The 12,131-nt window shown below is 51.0% G+C and overlaps 9 protein-coding genes across 9 annotated transcripts; 5 read left to right on the forward strand and 4 right to left on the reverse strand.

Moving 5' to 3' along the window:
* Window positions 1-494: 494 nt before the first annotated feature.
* On the forward strand, window positions 495-1,271 carry EJ05DRAFT_439828 (uncharacterized protein; the record flags this gene model as incomplete). Its single annotated transcript, XM_033741895.1, has 4 exons — window positions 495-515; window positions 606-675; window positions 776-1,065; window positions 1,119-1,271. 4 exons carry the CDS (start codon window positions 495-497, stop codon window positions 1,269-1,271), a joined length of 534 nt encoding a protein of 177 aa, XP_033600105.1.
* Window positions 1,272-1,677: 406 nt separating this feature from the next.
* On the forward strand, window positions 1,678-3,423 carry EJ05DRAFT_476884 (ketol-acid reductoisomerase mitochondrial precursor). The gene is made up of 3 exons (XM_033744128.1): window positions 1,678-2,040; window positions 2,094-2,372; window positions 2,426-3,423. The coding sequence occupies exons 1-3, from the start codon at window positions 1,795-1,797 to the stop codon at window positions 3,119-3,121; spliced, it is 1,221 nt and encodes a 406-aa protein (XP_033600106.1). The 5' UTR covers window positions 1,678-1,794; the 3' UTR covers window positions 3,122-3,423.
* On the reverse strand, window positions 3,368-4,735 carry EJ05DRAFT_511435 (uncharacterized protein; the record flags this gene model as incomplete). The annotated part of the gene is made up of 1 exon (XM_033748247.1): window positions 3,368-4,735. The coding sequence occupies one exon, from the start codon at window positions 4,733-4,735 to the stop codon at window positions 3,368-3,370; it is 1,368 nt and encodes a 455-aa protein (XP_033600107.1).
* A 109-nt stretch (window positions 4,736-4,844) lies between these two features.
* Window positions 4,845-5,166, forward strand: EJ05DRAFT_501184 (uncharacterized protein; the record flags this gene model as incomplete). The annotated part of the gene is made up of 2 exons (XM_033747084.1): window positions 4,845-5,044; window positions 5,112-5,166. The coding sequence occupies 2 exons, from the start codon at window positions 4,845-4,847 to the stop codon at window positions 5,164-5,166; spliced, it is 255 nt and encodes an 84-aa protein (XP_033600108.1).
* Window positions 5,167-5,440: 274 nt separating this feature from the next.
* EJ05DRAFT_501185 (uncharacterized protein) lies at window positions 5,441-6,484 on the reverse strand (the record flags this gene model as incomplete). Its single annotated transcript, XM_033747085.1, has 2 exons — window positions 5,441-6,177; window positions 6,229-6,484. 2 exons carry the CDS (start codon window positions 6,482-6,484, stop codon window positions 5,441-5,443), a joined length of 993 nt encoding a protein of 330 aa, XP_033600109.1.
* A 295-nt stretch (window positions 6,485-6,779) lies between these two features.
* Window positions 6,780-7,310, forward strand: EJ05DRAFT_501186 (uncharacterized protein; the record flags this gene model as incomplete). Its single annotated transcript, XM_033747086.1, has 3 exons — window positions 6,780-6,925; window positions 6,986-7,028; window positions 7,122-7,310. 3 exons carry the CDS (start codon window positions 6,780-6,782, stop codon window positions 7,308-7,310), a joined length of 378 nt encoding a protein of 125 aa, XP_033600110.1.
* A 106-nt stretch (window positions 7,311-7,416) lies between these two features.
* Window positions 7,417-9,318, reverse strand: EJ05DRAFT_453485 (clathrin adaptor, mu subunit). Its single transcript, XM_033742432.1, has 2 exons — window positions 8,744-9,318; window positions 7,417-8,691 (listed from the first exon to the last, which is right to left on the reverse strand). The coding sequence occupies exons 1-2, from the start codon at window positions 9,202-9,204 to the stop codon at window positions 7,464-7,466; spliced, it is 1,689 nt and encodes a 562-aa protein (XP_033600111.1). The 5' UTR covers window positions 9,205-9,318; the 3' UTR covers window positions 7,417-7,463.
* Window positions 9,319-9,605: 287 nt separating this feature from the next.
* On the forward strand, window positions 9,606-11,089 carry EJ05DRAFT_439636 (glutamate carboxypeptidase; the record flags this gene model as incomplete). Its single annotated transcript, XM_033741883.1, has 2 exons — window positions 9,606-9,737; window positions 9,788-11,089. The coding sequence occupies 2 exons, from the start codon at window positions 9,606-9,608 to the stop codon at window positions 11,087-11,089; spliced, it is 1,434 nt and encodes a 477-aa protein (XP_033600112.1).
* On the reverse strand, window positions 10,937-11,976 carry EJ05DRAFT_476887 (uncharacterized protein). The gene has a single exon (XM_033744129.1). It carries the CDS (start codon window positions 11,884-11,886, stop codon window positions 11,278-11,280), a length of 609 nt encoding a protein of 202 aa, XP_033600113.1. The 5' UTR covers window positions 11,887-11,976; the 3' UTR covers window positions 10,937-11,277.
* Between the last annotated feature and the right edge of the window lie 155 nt (window positions 11,977-12,131).

Here is a 12,131-nt window from a genome sequence, read left to right on the forward strand (position 1 = left end):
TCGGTGATTGTCACGGTTGCGCCTGTATGGCGTGGGTATGGTGGTGTCGTAGTGTGTCCAGAAAGGAGGGTTGAGAGCGCGATTCCGGTGCCGATTGAAAGTTTGCGCGAGGTAAAGTGGACGCCATTGGGCGAGGATGTGGTTCTTTGTGGGAGTTCAAAGAAATAAGCCTTTCTCGCCGAAGGTGGAATGCAGGCGAAGGGTGATCTCATATATGCATTCAACGCTGCTTATCGGCTAGCCTATGAGTAGTTGGGCCGACACCTGGCCGGGGTGGGGCGCGAGGCACTCAGAGTCCATCAGGCAGCGAAGTCATCGATTGCGACCACGTACTTTTGACATCCAGCTGTCCTTCTCCTCCTCCGAACACCTTGAGGTTCCCTAAGTTCTCTTACTCCTCTCCTTAACGTCTCCTTGTAATATCAAGCGCAAGCTTTTGCGTCATCCTTTCTTACCGTATTTGCCCGCGTCTATCCTAGTCAAACGGCGCCACCATGCTGAAGATATGGTCTATGGTCAGTCCCTCCTCAAAGCTGTGCTCTCGCGACTCCTAGCCTATTAAAGATGAATCTTGCTGACTTAAAGACCAGAAACAACAGCAGCAGCAGGCTGAGACCGCTCAAGCCGGGCAAAAGAAGAAAAAAGTCACAGCTGCCCAGCTTAGGGTGCAGAAAGGTAGAGCATCCCTCCCGGTCCACACTACACTACACTAGACCAGATTATTGGAGCCAAAAGAGCGACCTACGAAGATAAATCTGAGTACTGATTTTTATAGACTTGTCGGAACTGTCGCTAGGGTCTACGATGCGGACTGAATTCCCAAACCCTGACGATATCCTCAACTTCAATCTCATTATCGATCCGGACGAGGGAATGTACAAAGGAGGGAGCTTCTTATTCCACTTCGCTATCAATCAGAACTTTCCACACGACCCCCCGAAAGTCAAGTGTACACAGACAATATACCATCCTAACATTGATCTGGAAGGCAACGTCTGCCTGAACATTCTGAGGGAGGACTGGAAGCCAGTTCTAAACCTGAATGCCGTTATTGTTGGTCTACAGGTGAGTATGCTTTACAACTGCTCGTCTTGCAAAGACTGATCTACCTAATTTAGTTTCTCTTCCTCGAACCGAACGCATCAGACCCGCTTAACAAAGAGGCTGCAGAAGATCTCAAATCAAACCGAGAGGGCTTCAAACGAAATGTCCGTACTTCCATGGGAGGAGGCTCCATCAGGGGACAGACTTTCGCTAGGGTGCTGAAATAATGATACCCGGGACGTACTGGTTCTGCATTTTCTACACTAGTGTTACATAGGATGGTGGTGAAGCGTGCATATTTGGATTTAGCAAGCATGTGGGCGTTCTATGGTGATAGCATGGTTACCATATGATACTGTACGTCGTGCGGAATGATGGCATAGAGAGGTGATATGCGTGCATAGAGGTGGAAGTATTAGACGATGTAGAGGGTGTAATGAAACCCGAAACACTCAAGACCTTCTTAAATATGTTATACTTCTTGACAGAGGTTTGCAGTGTACCGAAAAGTCCTATCAGAAATGCTGCAATATCTAATGTCACGTGCTTATTATGATGGCCGGGGAGCAAATCGCATCTCCGGCACACCGCCGACATCGCTCGGCTGGGCTCTTCCCCAGATGGACCGTGCAACTTTTTGCTTTGCTCTGATGAAAACCGTCCGACATCCACTTGTTCCCAGTCATCCTCAATTGACACTTCTTTACCTCTCCACTCCAATTTTTCCCATCTCACACATCCCAAATCACAATGGCTGCTCCTCGCTGTGCTAGCAAAGCTCTCCGCGCCTCAGTGCGCCAGTTGAGCTCACAAGCTCCAGCTGTGCAAAGACGCACTTTCGTTGCTGCTACCAGTGCTGTCCGTGCTGGTGTCAAGGCTGCTCCCAAGGCTGCTGCAACTCCATTTCAGCAGACCAGAGGATTGAAGACTGTCGACTTTGCTGGTACCAAAGAAGATGTTTATGAGCGTGCTGACTGGCCGAGAGAGAAGCTCTTGGTAAGCTACTGGTATCGATCAGGGACGACGTCGAAGTCTAATTGGTGACTTAGGAATACTTCAAAAATGATACACTTGCTATGATCGGTTATGGCTCCCAGGGTCATGGCCAGGGTCTCAACCTCCGCGATAATGGTCTCAACGTCATCGTTGGTGTACGGAAAGACGGTGCCTCGTGGAAGGAGGCCCAGCAAGATGGCTGGGTGCCCGGCAAGAATCTCTTCGATGTTGATGAGGCCATCTCAAGAGGTACCATTATTATGAACCTGTTATCCGATGCCGCGCAGAGTGAAACCTGGCCTAAGATTAAGCCCCAATTGACCAAGGGCAAGGTACGTGATGAAAAGTTATAGCCAACAGGCCTATTAGCTAATATTGTTGATAGACCCTGTACTTCTCTCACGGTTTCTCGCCCGTGTTCAAGGACCTCACCAAGGTTGATGTACCCAAGGATATCGACGTCATCCTCGTCGCGCCCAAGGGTTCCGGCCGTACCGTACGTACCCTCTTCCGGGAGGGCCGTGGTATCAACTCCTCCGTAGCCGTCTACCAAGATATCACCGGTAAGGCTGAGGAGAAGGCCGTCGCTCTTGGTGTTGCTGTCGGCAGTGGATACCTCTACAAGACGACCTTTGAAAAGGAGGTCTACTCCGACTTGTACGGTGAGCGTGGCTGTCTGATGGGTGGAATCCACGGCATGTTCCTCGCTCAATACGAAGTCCTCCGTGAACGTGGCCACTCGCCGTCTGAGGCCTTCAACGAGACTGTTGAAGAGGCTACCCAATCCCTCTACCCCTTGATCGGCCAGAATGGTATGGACTACATGTACGCAGCCTGCTCGACCACTGCCCGTCGTGGTGCCATCGACTGGAGCAAGCGCTTCAAGGATACTCTCAAGCCCGTTTTCAAGGACCTGTACGACAGTGTTGAGAACGGCACTGAAACCAAGAGGTCCCTCGACTACAACAGCCGCCCCGACTACCGCGAGCTGTACCAGAAGGAGATGGACGAGATCGCAAACCTTGAGATCTGGAGAGCCGGTAAGGCGGTCCGCTCTCTCCGCCCTGAAAATTCCAAGTAGATGGGATGGTCTCGGTCTAGGAGGATCAGGATTGGCCATAAATTGTTAAATCGTGGCATCAGTTTGCGGTGTCATTGGCATGAAGATTGAAAATATATCTCCTTATGTAGCTGCCTTTCAGTAGGCTTTGAGCTTTTAGGTCACGGACGGAGGCGTCTCTTGTATGTATGTATGTAGATACCGGCTGCAATTTGAGCAAAAAGTTTCTTAATATTCGTTGCTTGCGCAGGTCGTCGTAGACACATATCATCGATCATGCTCATCAATCACAACCCTAATCCCATTCGCCGTTATCGCCAAAGTAAAGCCGTCCCTAACCCTGCCCGGCCCAATCATCTCAACATCAAACATTCCCCTCTCCACCACTTTTGCTCGCAATTCCCGCTCTGCGCGCGCCTGTGCCAGACTCATCGCAACCGCAAACGGTGCCACCGGCCGCCTGCGTATGGATAGGCGAACAGTAGCATGCGAGATCCAGGACCCGGGCATGACATTTCGCATCGACACACCATCAGCATTCTGACCAGTCACCGGCACAGCCCAGGTCGTCGCAATCACCGGACACCCGAACTGCCCACCAACGTCCTTTAGCGTGATGGCCAGCTCCGCGTACGTCGCCCTGTTGTCATTCTCATTCCGATTCCCGCTCTTCACATCCGGACCTGGCGATTCCCTCGGCATCGCATCGCCAGCCGCTCCGTCGCGAGCTACGTCTCCGCCCATAAGCCGCGCCATGTCCTCCTCCGCACGCACATTCCAGAGAAACGTGCTCGCACTGTCGAGCACAACGCTGTGCAAGCGGCGCCGCGCGGATTTGTGGCGTTGCAAATCGAGGAGATAGGCCGGCAGGGCGCGCAGGGTGGAGATTGTGCTGGCTAGCGACTGTGGGCGGAGGATGTGCACGTGTGGGAGCGAGGTGGCGAGGATGTGGGACACGGAAGCTGGGGAGAGGGGAGGCAGTGGCTGTGTTGGTGACGGTGGTGGTGGTGTGGTGTGGTGTGAGACGTTCGGGTTGGGGGGAGGGGATGAGCGGATATCGGTGGGGGTGGCATTCGCGGCGATGTAGCCACGCATGACCTGCGCGAGTCTGTTCACGTTGAAGCGACCGTCTGTATCGATGATGATGATGGCGCAGCCCAGACCGTTGAGCGTGTGCGACTGGAAGGATTGCGGGAGAATGGCGAGGGTGGTGATGAGGTAGAGGAGGTGTGTTTTGCCGGAGTGCGAGGACGGCGATGAGATGTCTATGAATGGTTGCGGGGATGGCTTGATTGGGCGGCGGATGGGCGAGTGCGGTGGTGAGCTGGAGAGGAGCGCATCGTGAGACTGGATGACTGGCGGAGGAGGTATTGGACGTGTGGTGTTTACGAGGGCGTCAAGGGGTGGGATGTTGAAAAGTGGCGTTTGGGAGGTATCGGAGACGACTTTGAAGACGCGGAGGAGCTGGAGGGCGTCAGTATGAGGATATTGAAATGTTTTGACGTAGCTGTCTGGTGATGGAAGGGAAGTGTGCCGTAGATAGATTGAATGGTTGAAGGCGTAACATACAACTGTGTGCAAGCCTTCGCTCTCAACCTCACCTAACAACCTCCTCCCCAATTCCTCCGCACTCATCTCGCCCTCAGACTTGCCTCAAACCATAAGCTTACACCTTGAACCAAGCACCAAGCTCTTCCGATTCTCATCCCTAATTCAACATATTTCTCCTGTGCTCAGCGTCACAATGCCACTGGTCGAACCCTTCTCCGCACAAATCCTGCCACAGCGCATCAACCAGACATTCGACGGCAAGAGGCGCAAACAGCCACTCGACCTATCACAGTGTCAGTTGATGAAGATGATCCAGTACAATTGCGACGTCGAGAACAAGTATACGCCTAAGGCGGCCGTGACATGTCATGAGGTCCTGCGGGTATTTCGAAGGTGAGTCGAGGCTCGAGGTGTGAGCGTGGTCACGGGATTGAAAAGTAGAAACTAACAAGGGGGACAGATGCGCCAACGGGACCACAGTCGAGACTACGGCTTGGGAAAAGGAGATAATCTAGCGATTCACAGACAATGATGAGTGTTTTTAGTGTTTGCTGCTGCTACCTGGATATGGCTCGTTCGTGCACTTGATTATATATATATATATTCACACACACACACACACATATACACATATATATATGTTCCAGCACGAAAGAAATGGTACGAAGCTCACACCGCAGATTTGGTTATGGAGGTCAGGGATATCATTGAGTCCCAAGCTGTGATGCTATGGCAAAGTGGGTACTTCTTATGTACTGATTGGTATGCTTGCAGATGCCTGTGTTTACTTCATATCAATCGTTGCGCTGACTTTCTCCAGTATTTTGACTCGTAGTTAACCATGACAGGCCCACTAAGCTTCAACTCATCTGAACTCTCCTTCTGTTTGGGTGGTGCAGGAGGAGGAGGCTCTGGTTTAGGGTCGGATGCACCGTCGAAGGAGAACTCAAACGAAAAGTTCATCTCCTCTTCTTGCACCTTCGCTTTGTCTCTTTCATTCACCCTGTTTTCATCTTCTTCCTTCACGGCCGCTAGAGTGTCTTCCCATATCCGTTCCCGTTCCAAAACTCGGATACTCTTCGTTCTTTTTTTCTTTGCTGTTTTCGTAACAGCCATAAGCTCTCTTAGACCCCTTTCGGCTTGTATTCCTTCTTCATTTGCTTTATCGCGTAGCTTTTGTGGATCCGTTTCACGGAGCACTTTAAGTTCTGAAGCCTTCCAAGTCGAGGTGTCCGGGAAGCTGGGAAAGTGCTTTGGTATGTAAATTCGCTTCGCCTTTTCAGCAGCGCCAGAGAGTTCGGGGCCTAGGACAGCTTCAAGATCTGGTGGTGACTCTTCTGCAGGTAAAGGAGGTGGTAACTGTGGTAGTGTGATTGAAGGAGGTATATTATGTCGGAGTTGAGGTAGGAGGTCGTGAGGTTCGAGGTTCTCGCGACTGAGGGCTGCGACAAAATCGGAGGGAAGCGCTTGTGTGCGCCGCGCTGATAGCATCGATTGCCGTATATGTCCGCAGAAATGCAGCATGTCTTATCTTAACATCAGTGGATGCCATTCAAACAGTGAGCTCGAATACTAACACTCCTCGGCTTCCGCTCGGAAAGCCTCAAGAGCAGCTGGTGTAGTGCTATCAAATCCAACTGCCTTCAGTGCGACAGATATTGAGCGTATTAGCTGGGTCCCAAAGAAAGCACTATCTTCCAGAGGTAGTGGTTCTGGGAGCCCTGGCTGAGTATAATGCAGCGTGTGATGAACAATCTTGCGTCGCTTCTGGTTTCCCTGTGATACTGCCGCCGCCTCCTCCTCCTCTGGGAACTGCCTCTTCATTCCAGCCATGTTGGAAATTCAATTTCGTATATGGTGTCGACAATCTTAATTCAGCGGGAGAATGAAGGTAATGTGACGCTTTTGTTATGATTGTGGTGTATCACGGCTTGAACATAGTCGGGATTCTGTGGAAGGTTGAGAGCGGTGGAGGTATTAGAGGTGGGAGGAGAAAAGAGAGCCACGATGGCTCAGTGGTACGTGACAGAGCAGCAGGTGAATAAAAACCTGTGAACAATAGGAACTCTCCCGGCGCGTTACGCAGTCGCATCAAGTCAAGATTGCGCACGGGCTTAGTTAATGCTTCATGACTAAGCGCTTGGTCTTTCCAATCTGGTTCTCCCACTACCAGCAAGAAGCCAACATCACTTCGTCACAACCGCTTCCATTGGGTCTTCGACAGGCCTCAGACGATTCAATACCCTCAATATGGCGATTAAACCTATCACTGGCGTATGTATTGACCTGCTCAAAGCTTCTATTGAGCTGACACCCATGCTAATTGTCATCTAGATGCTCCGAAGGGGGCTTGTCCTCGATCTCTCCGTCGCTCTCGGTCAGTAACCTATCTGAAGTTCAAATAGAATGTAGAAGTTTCAACAAAGCTTGGGACGATAATATAGTATCCTGGGTTCTAACGAAATAATAGGTCTTGGTACTGCTTCCGGATACTACTGGTGGTACGGTACGTAGCGGCGCCCCAGCGCACCTCATCGACAACGTCAAAACTCGATTCATGCTCATCATTGATACAGGTTTCCACATCCCAATCGTCCGTAAGCGCGACGCCTACTACAACAAGCTTGAGGAGGAACGCAATGCTGGGATTGGACGATGAGACTGTGGCGCTGGTGTCGATGATTGCGAATATCATAGAAAAGGTCGCCTTTGTATCATATACTCAATTGGTCGCGCAACCTCCACCGACTGTATAAAAATCTCATGCACACGGTGAATGTTATAAATTATACCGTGAATTCCATTTGTCTAGCTAGCAACGCACTTCGACCCCTCCCCGGCTGACTGTCAAGTATTTAACGCCCTTATATGGCGTGACGCCTGCCCCTAATCCTCGACTTTTCTTGGTGTCTATACTAAGACCATTTACTCGTATCCCACTTGGAAGCCATCCTTTGACCTGAAAGCTGATTGAAGTTGAAGATGGCATGAGTACCTGGTTCATCTTCACTTTCGCGAGGTCTCTCTCGTGCATTCTATCTTGTGCTGATTTGGATGCTGATGGCTGGAGCGTCGATGCTTGATATGAACCAGCATCAACCTCTTCGTTGTATTCCCAGGTGTCATCCCTGATCTCCGCGACTGTATCATCATGATCCTGCTCGCTTTCGCCGACAACTGTGCCAGTCAATGTCGCAGAAGTGAGACTCACACCAGTCAACATTGCAGTAACTTCTTTGGTATGCAACATCCAGTGAATAGCATCCGATCCAGGAGAGTATTGCGCCTCTCCTCGCGACGCTTTAAGTTCTGCAATGTTTCGAACAGCGCTAGGTAACGAGACAAGTACGCTTACCTCCTCGACAGTCGGATGGCTTGACGTTCCACCTGTACTTGATCCGAACGCCGGAACAGCACGAGGTCCTCTAGTTGGGAACCCAGTTCCCAAAGATGTATTTGCAGTGGTCGATTGTATCATCGACTTGAAGCGCTGCGACACGTTGAGTTTGATCTCGAAGTCTGAGCCTAATGGACCAAGACCTGTGCGTACATCAACAGTTAAGGGCAGATTGACATTCTGTGGCTGTTTTGCTGTCAGGGATGACAGTGTTTGGGGATCGTCACCTAGAAGATCGACCTCGTACCCAGCTAGGATGAACCGTCCATCAGGGGGAACGAAACTTAAGGTCCCGGGAGACTCCTTCCAATGAGCGAGCCGTACACATGGGTGGAATGCTGGAAGAGCGACGATGTTTTTCACACCTCCAGGTGCGGTTAATGAAAGCAGCATGTCAGGAACGCCAGACACTTTAGCCGTGAAAGCGATGGTTCCAGCAGAGATGGCACATAGATACCGGCCCGAGGGAGCGATAGTGACATTGAGCGTTTCTACAATATCAACATATAGCTCATTGCTCGTGTGGCGGACATTTGCTCGTCGCCACGGTACGGGCGAGACTTGGTTCGTTACTGGGCGATTCAATTGTGGCCTTTGTATGCCAAATGAACCCGTGGAAGAGGCCGTTAATGATGGCGAGGCGCTACCATGACCATCAGTCAAATCATCCACATGAAACTCTGACTGCTACATACCTGGGCAATCCAACGCTACCCAAGAACTTATTCGTCCACGTGGGTAATTCGACGACTTCTCGCAGTGCGTTCGGCTCAGTTGTGGACACAAGTCCCCCATCGCACATCTCCTGTACTAGCTGTGCCACTACATCATACGATGCCTCGAGTTTGGATGCCAATAGGGGCGATCCCAGGAAGTCCTCTAAGGCATCAACAACCCGATGGATGAATTCTAAGACCAGTAGAGGTTCAACGTCCGAAGAACATGCTGCCAAAAACAACAGGCGATCTTGAATCACCGAATACACTAAGGATGATGGGTTGGTATCTGGGAAAAAAAGAAGAGAAGGACGTGGTGTCGGGTGAGCAAGGTACAGCGGCAGCAGTACTGTTGCGGGCGGCGGTCTTCCCCGATACACTTCTTCCAGGATCAGGTCGTTGTGCTCATCGAAGATATAAAGGGCCTCGATGGCGCTCATGATCACTTCGACGATGCAAATCACCCATCCAGTCGGCCTCCAGGAGAATGTAATGGATAGATGCAACTAGGTAGTGGTATGGCGTTCAGCCGATAGGCTAGGATAACTGTGGGGTCTGAGCTTTTCACTTGAGATGAAGGTTTCCAGGTACAAAACATGCCCCTCTCATGACCCCACTAACGCTTGGGAGGCAGGTCGTCCTACCAATGCCCCGCTGTCATTCTTCACGCCTCTTCGTGCCGTTCCAGCTACCTTTAAAACCTTTCTCTTGTTCTACTGCTCTTCGCCAACACTTTCCCTCTAATTCTTACAAGCTCGCGAATCGTCGCCCTATCCACAGTTCGTCGCGATTCCTCGAAGAAGACACCGTTTGGCCATATATACACAGTCCATACAAAGACATGACACCCCAGCTCGAACCATATTTCAAGCAGGTGGACGGCCTTGCAGACCACTTCATTGAGCGCCTCCGTCAAGCTGTGGCTATCCCTTCGGTATCCGCCGAAGACGAGCGAAGACCAGATGTTGTCAAGGTTCGGCTCCAAGCCCCCAAAGCTGTATCTAGCCGACTAACATGAATCAGATGGGACACTTCCTTCACGAGGAGCTTAAGAAGCTGGGGGTGGAGACGGAATTGCGGCCTCTCGGCAAGCAGCCACACAAGGAACACCTCGACCTTCCCCCAATCGTGCTTGGTCGGTACGGTAACGATAAGAACAAGCGTACTATCTTGGTATACGGACACTACGATGTACAGCCCGCCAACAAGGAAGACGGATGGAACACGGAACCTTTCGAACTGTCAATAGATGACAAGGGTCGTATGTTTGGAAGAGGTAGCACTGACGACAAAGGCCCTGTTCTCGGCTGGCTGAACGCTATCGAGGCTCACCAGAAGGCTGGGCTTGACTTTCCCGTGAATCTGCTCATGTGCTTTGAAGGAATGGAGGAGCATGGGTCCGAGGGTCTGGACGATTTCATTATGGAGGAGGCCCAGAAATACTTCAAGACCGCCGACGCTGTGTGTATTTCAGACAATTACTGGCTCGGAACTGAAAAGCCATGTCTTACATACGGTCTTCGTGGAGTACAATACTACTCCCTGGAAGTCAGCGGCCCAGGGCAAGATCTTCACAGTGGCGTCTTTGGCGGTACTGCACACGAGCCTATGACAGATTTGGCAAAGATAATGTCAAGTTTGGTTGACGTGGATGGAACTATTAAGATCAAGGGCATTGCTGAGCAGGTCGCCCCAGTCACTGATGAAGAGAAGGGTCTCTACAAAGACATCGCATTCACCATGGACAACCTATACGAGTCTCTTGGAAGTAAGACCGGTATCTTCCCTGATAAGGAGCGTACGTTGATGGGCCGCTGGCGATATCCGTCGTTGTCGCTACACGGGATCGAGGGCGCATACAGTGCCCCTGGCGCTAAGACAGTGATCCCCGCCAAAGTCATTGGCAAGTTCAGTATCCGAACGGTTCCTAACCTCGATATCGACGAAGTCAACAAGTGTGTTGAAGAGCACGTAAACGCCGAATTCGCCAAGCTCAACTCAAAGAACACCTGTAAAGTATTCTGTCAGCACGCTGGAAAGTGGTGGGTGGCCAGTCCGAAACACTGGAACTTCACTGCCGCAGCTAAGGCTGTCGAGAGCGTGTTCAAGGTCAAGCCAGACTTGACCAGAGAGGGCGGCAGTATCCCTGTCACCTTAACATTTGAGCAAGCTACTGGCAAGAACGTACTTCTTTTGCCAATGGGTAGTTCTACAGATGCTGCCCATTCGACAAATGAGAAGCTGGACCGATATAACTACATCGAGGGTATTAAGTTGCTAGGCTCATATCTTCACTATGTAGCAGAGGAACCCATGAACAATTAGGACATACAGAGCATGTGAAGTCGCTACTTCCACCGTACAGAATAAAGCTAAGGCATGTATTAATACAAAGAATACATGACCGTACAGAGCAGTCAGTGCTTCGCCAGATCTCTATGTAAAGCCACATGCACAAGTCTGCACAGCAATCCGCCCTCTTAAAGTACCATCTATTCAGTAGTCTCAATCTCTTAAGCATCCCTTCTCGCCAGAACCCTCCTCTTCTCCCTATCCTCCCTCGCCTCCCGTCTCTTCGTTCCCCATTTCTCCGCATCTGCCGCCATCCTCGCCTTATCCCTCTTTATTCCCTCGGGGCTATTATGCACCAACGCAACTAGGAACGGGCTACAGTCAAACTTCCTCGCCAGCGCATTCCTTGTCCACTTTAGTGGGTCATCCATCCGCAACCTCCTGATCTCTGCAACCTGCTCCGCATTTAAGTGGTATTTCTTCTCATAGGCGTTCCCGGTAATCTGAGGCAAAGGGCCCTTGCGCGTTGCTGAAGCGGCCGTGAGTGGGTTTGAAGCGAGCAGTGCACGACGAGGGTCGCTACGCGGTAGGAATTTGAGCGGCGTGTGGTAGATATTGGGCGTAGAGGATGGCGGATTGAAGACGATATGGTCGTGTGGAATAGAGGTGTTTGAGTGTACGGCGGAGTTTTGGAGTCGCAGGGCTTTCGTGTGGCGCCGCGTAGTTGCTGCAGTACGTTTGGTGGTTTGTGGGAGAAACGAGGGCCGTAGGAGAGGGCGTAGGGCGAGAGTGGTTGTGGACAGGCAGGTTGGCACCTTTGTTATTGACATGTTGATGAAGATGGAGAGACCTGTGGTGCAGAAGGTTTCGCTATTGCATTATGTCGATCGAGGCTTGGGGATATGCTCGTGATAGTTCGTATAGGAGCTTGAAAGTTTGCGGGAGCGGAAGCCGAAGTCCTCCTTCGGGTGTTCTTCGGTACTTTCGAAGCTCAAACACCCGACGTCAAATTATGCTAGCATTTAATTCTTCCCAACAATTATTCTCATACTGATTTATTTGTTTTATGCATCTA

The sequence above is a fragment of the Pseudovirgaria hyperparasitica genome (assembly GCF_010093815.1).
Source record: "Pseudovirgaria hyperparasitica strain CBS 121739 unplaced genomic scaffold EJ05scaffold_9, whole genome shotgun sequence".
NCBI lineage: Eukaryota > Fungi > Ascomycota > Dothideomycetes > Acrospermales > Acrospermaceae > Pseudovirgaria > Pseudovirgaria hyperparasitica.

What these genes read in the sequence shown, in the direction of transcription:
- EJ05DRAFT_453485 (XM_033742432.1), bottom strand. Translation starts at nt 9,204, where the DNA reads ATGAGCGCCATCGAGGCCCTTTATATCTTCGATGAGCACAACGACCTG. An exon ending in GGTAGCGTTGGATTGCCCAG is followed by an intron (nt 8,692 to 8,743) that starts GTATGTAGCAGT and finishes TGGTCATGGTAG; the next exon opens with CGCCTCGCCATCATTAACGG.
- EJ05DRAFT_476884 (XM_033744128.1), top strand. Translation starts at nt 1,795, where the DNA reads ATGGCTGCTCCTCGCTGTGCTAGCAAAGCTCTCCGCGCCTCAGTGCGC. An exon ending in GGCCGAGAGAGAAGCTCTTG is followed by an intron (nt 2,041 to 2,093) that starts GTAAGCTACTGG and finishes TTGGTGACTTAG; the next exon opens with GAATACTTCAAAAATGATAC. An exon ending in CCCAATTGACCAAGGGCAAG is followed by an intron (nt 2,373 to 2,425) that starts GTACGTGATGAA and finishes TATTGTTGATAG; the next exon opens with ACCCTGTACTTCTCTCACGG.
- EJ05DRAFT_476887 (XM_033744129.1), bottom strand. Translation starts at nt 11,886, where the DNA reads ATGTCAATAACAAAGGTGCCAACCTGCCTGTCCACAACCACTCTCGCC.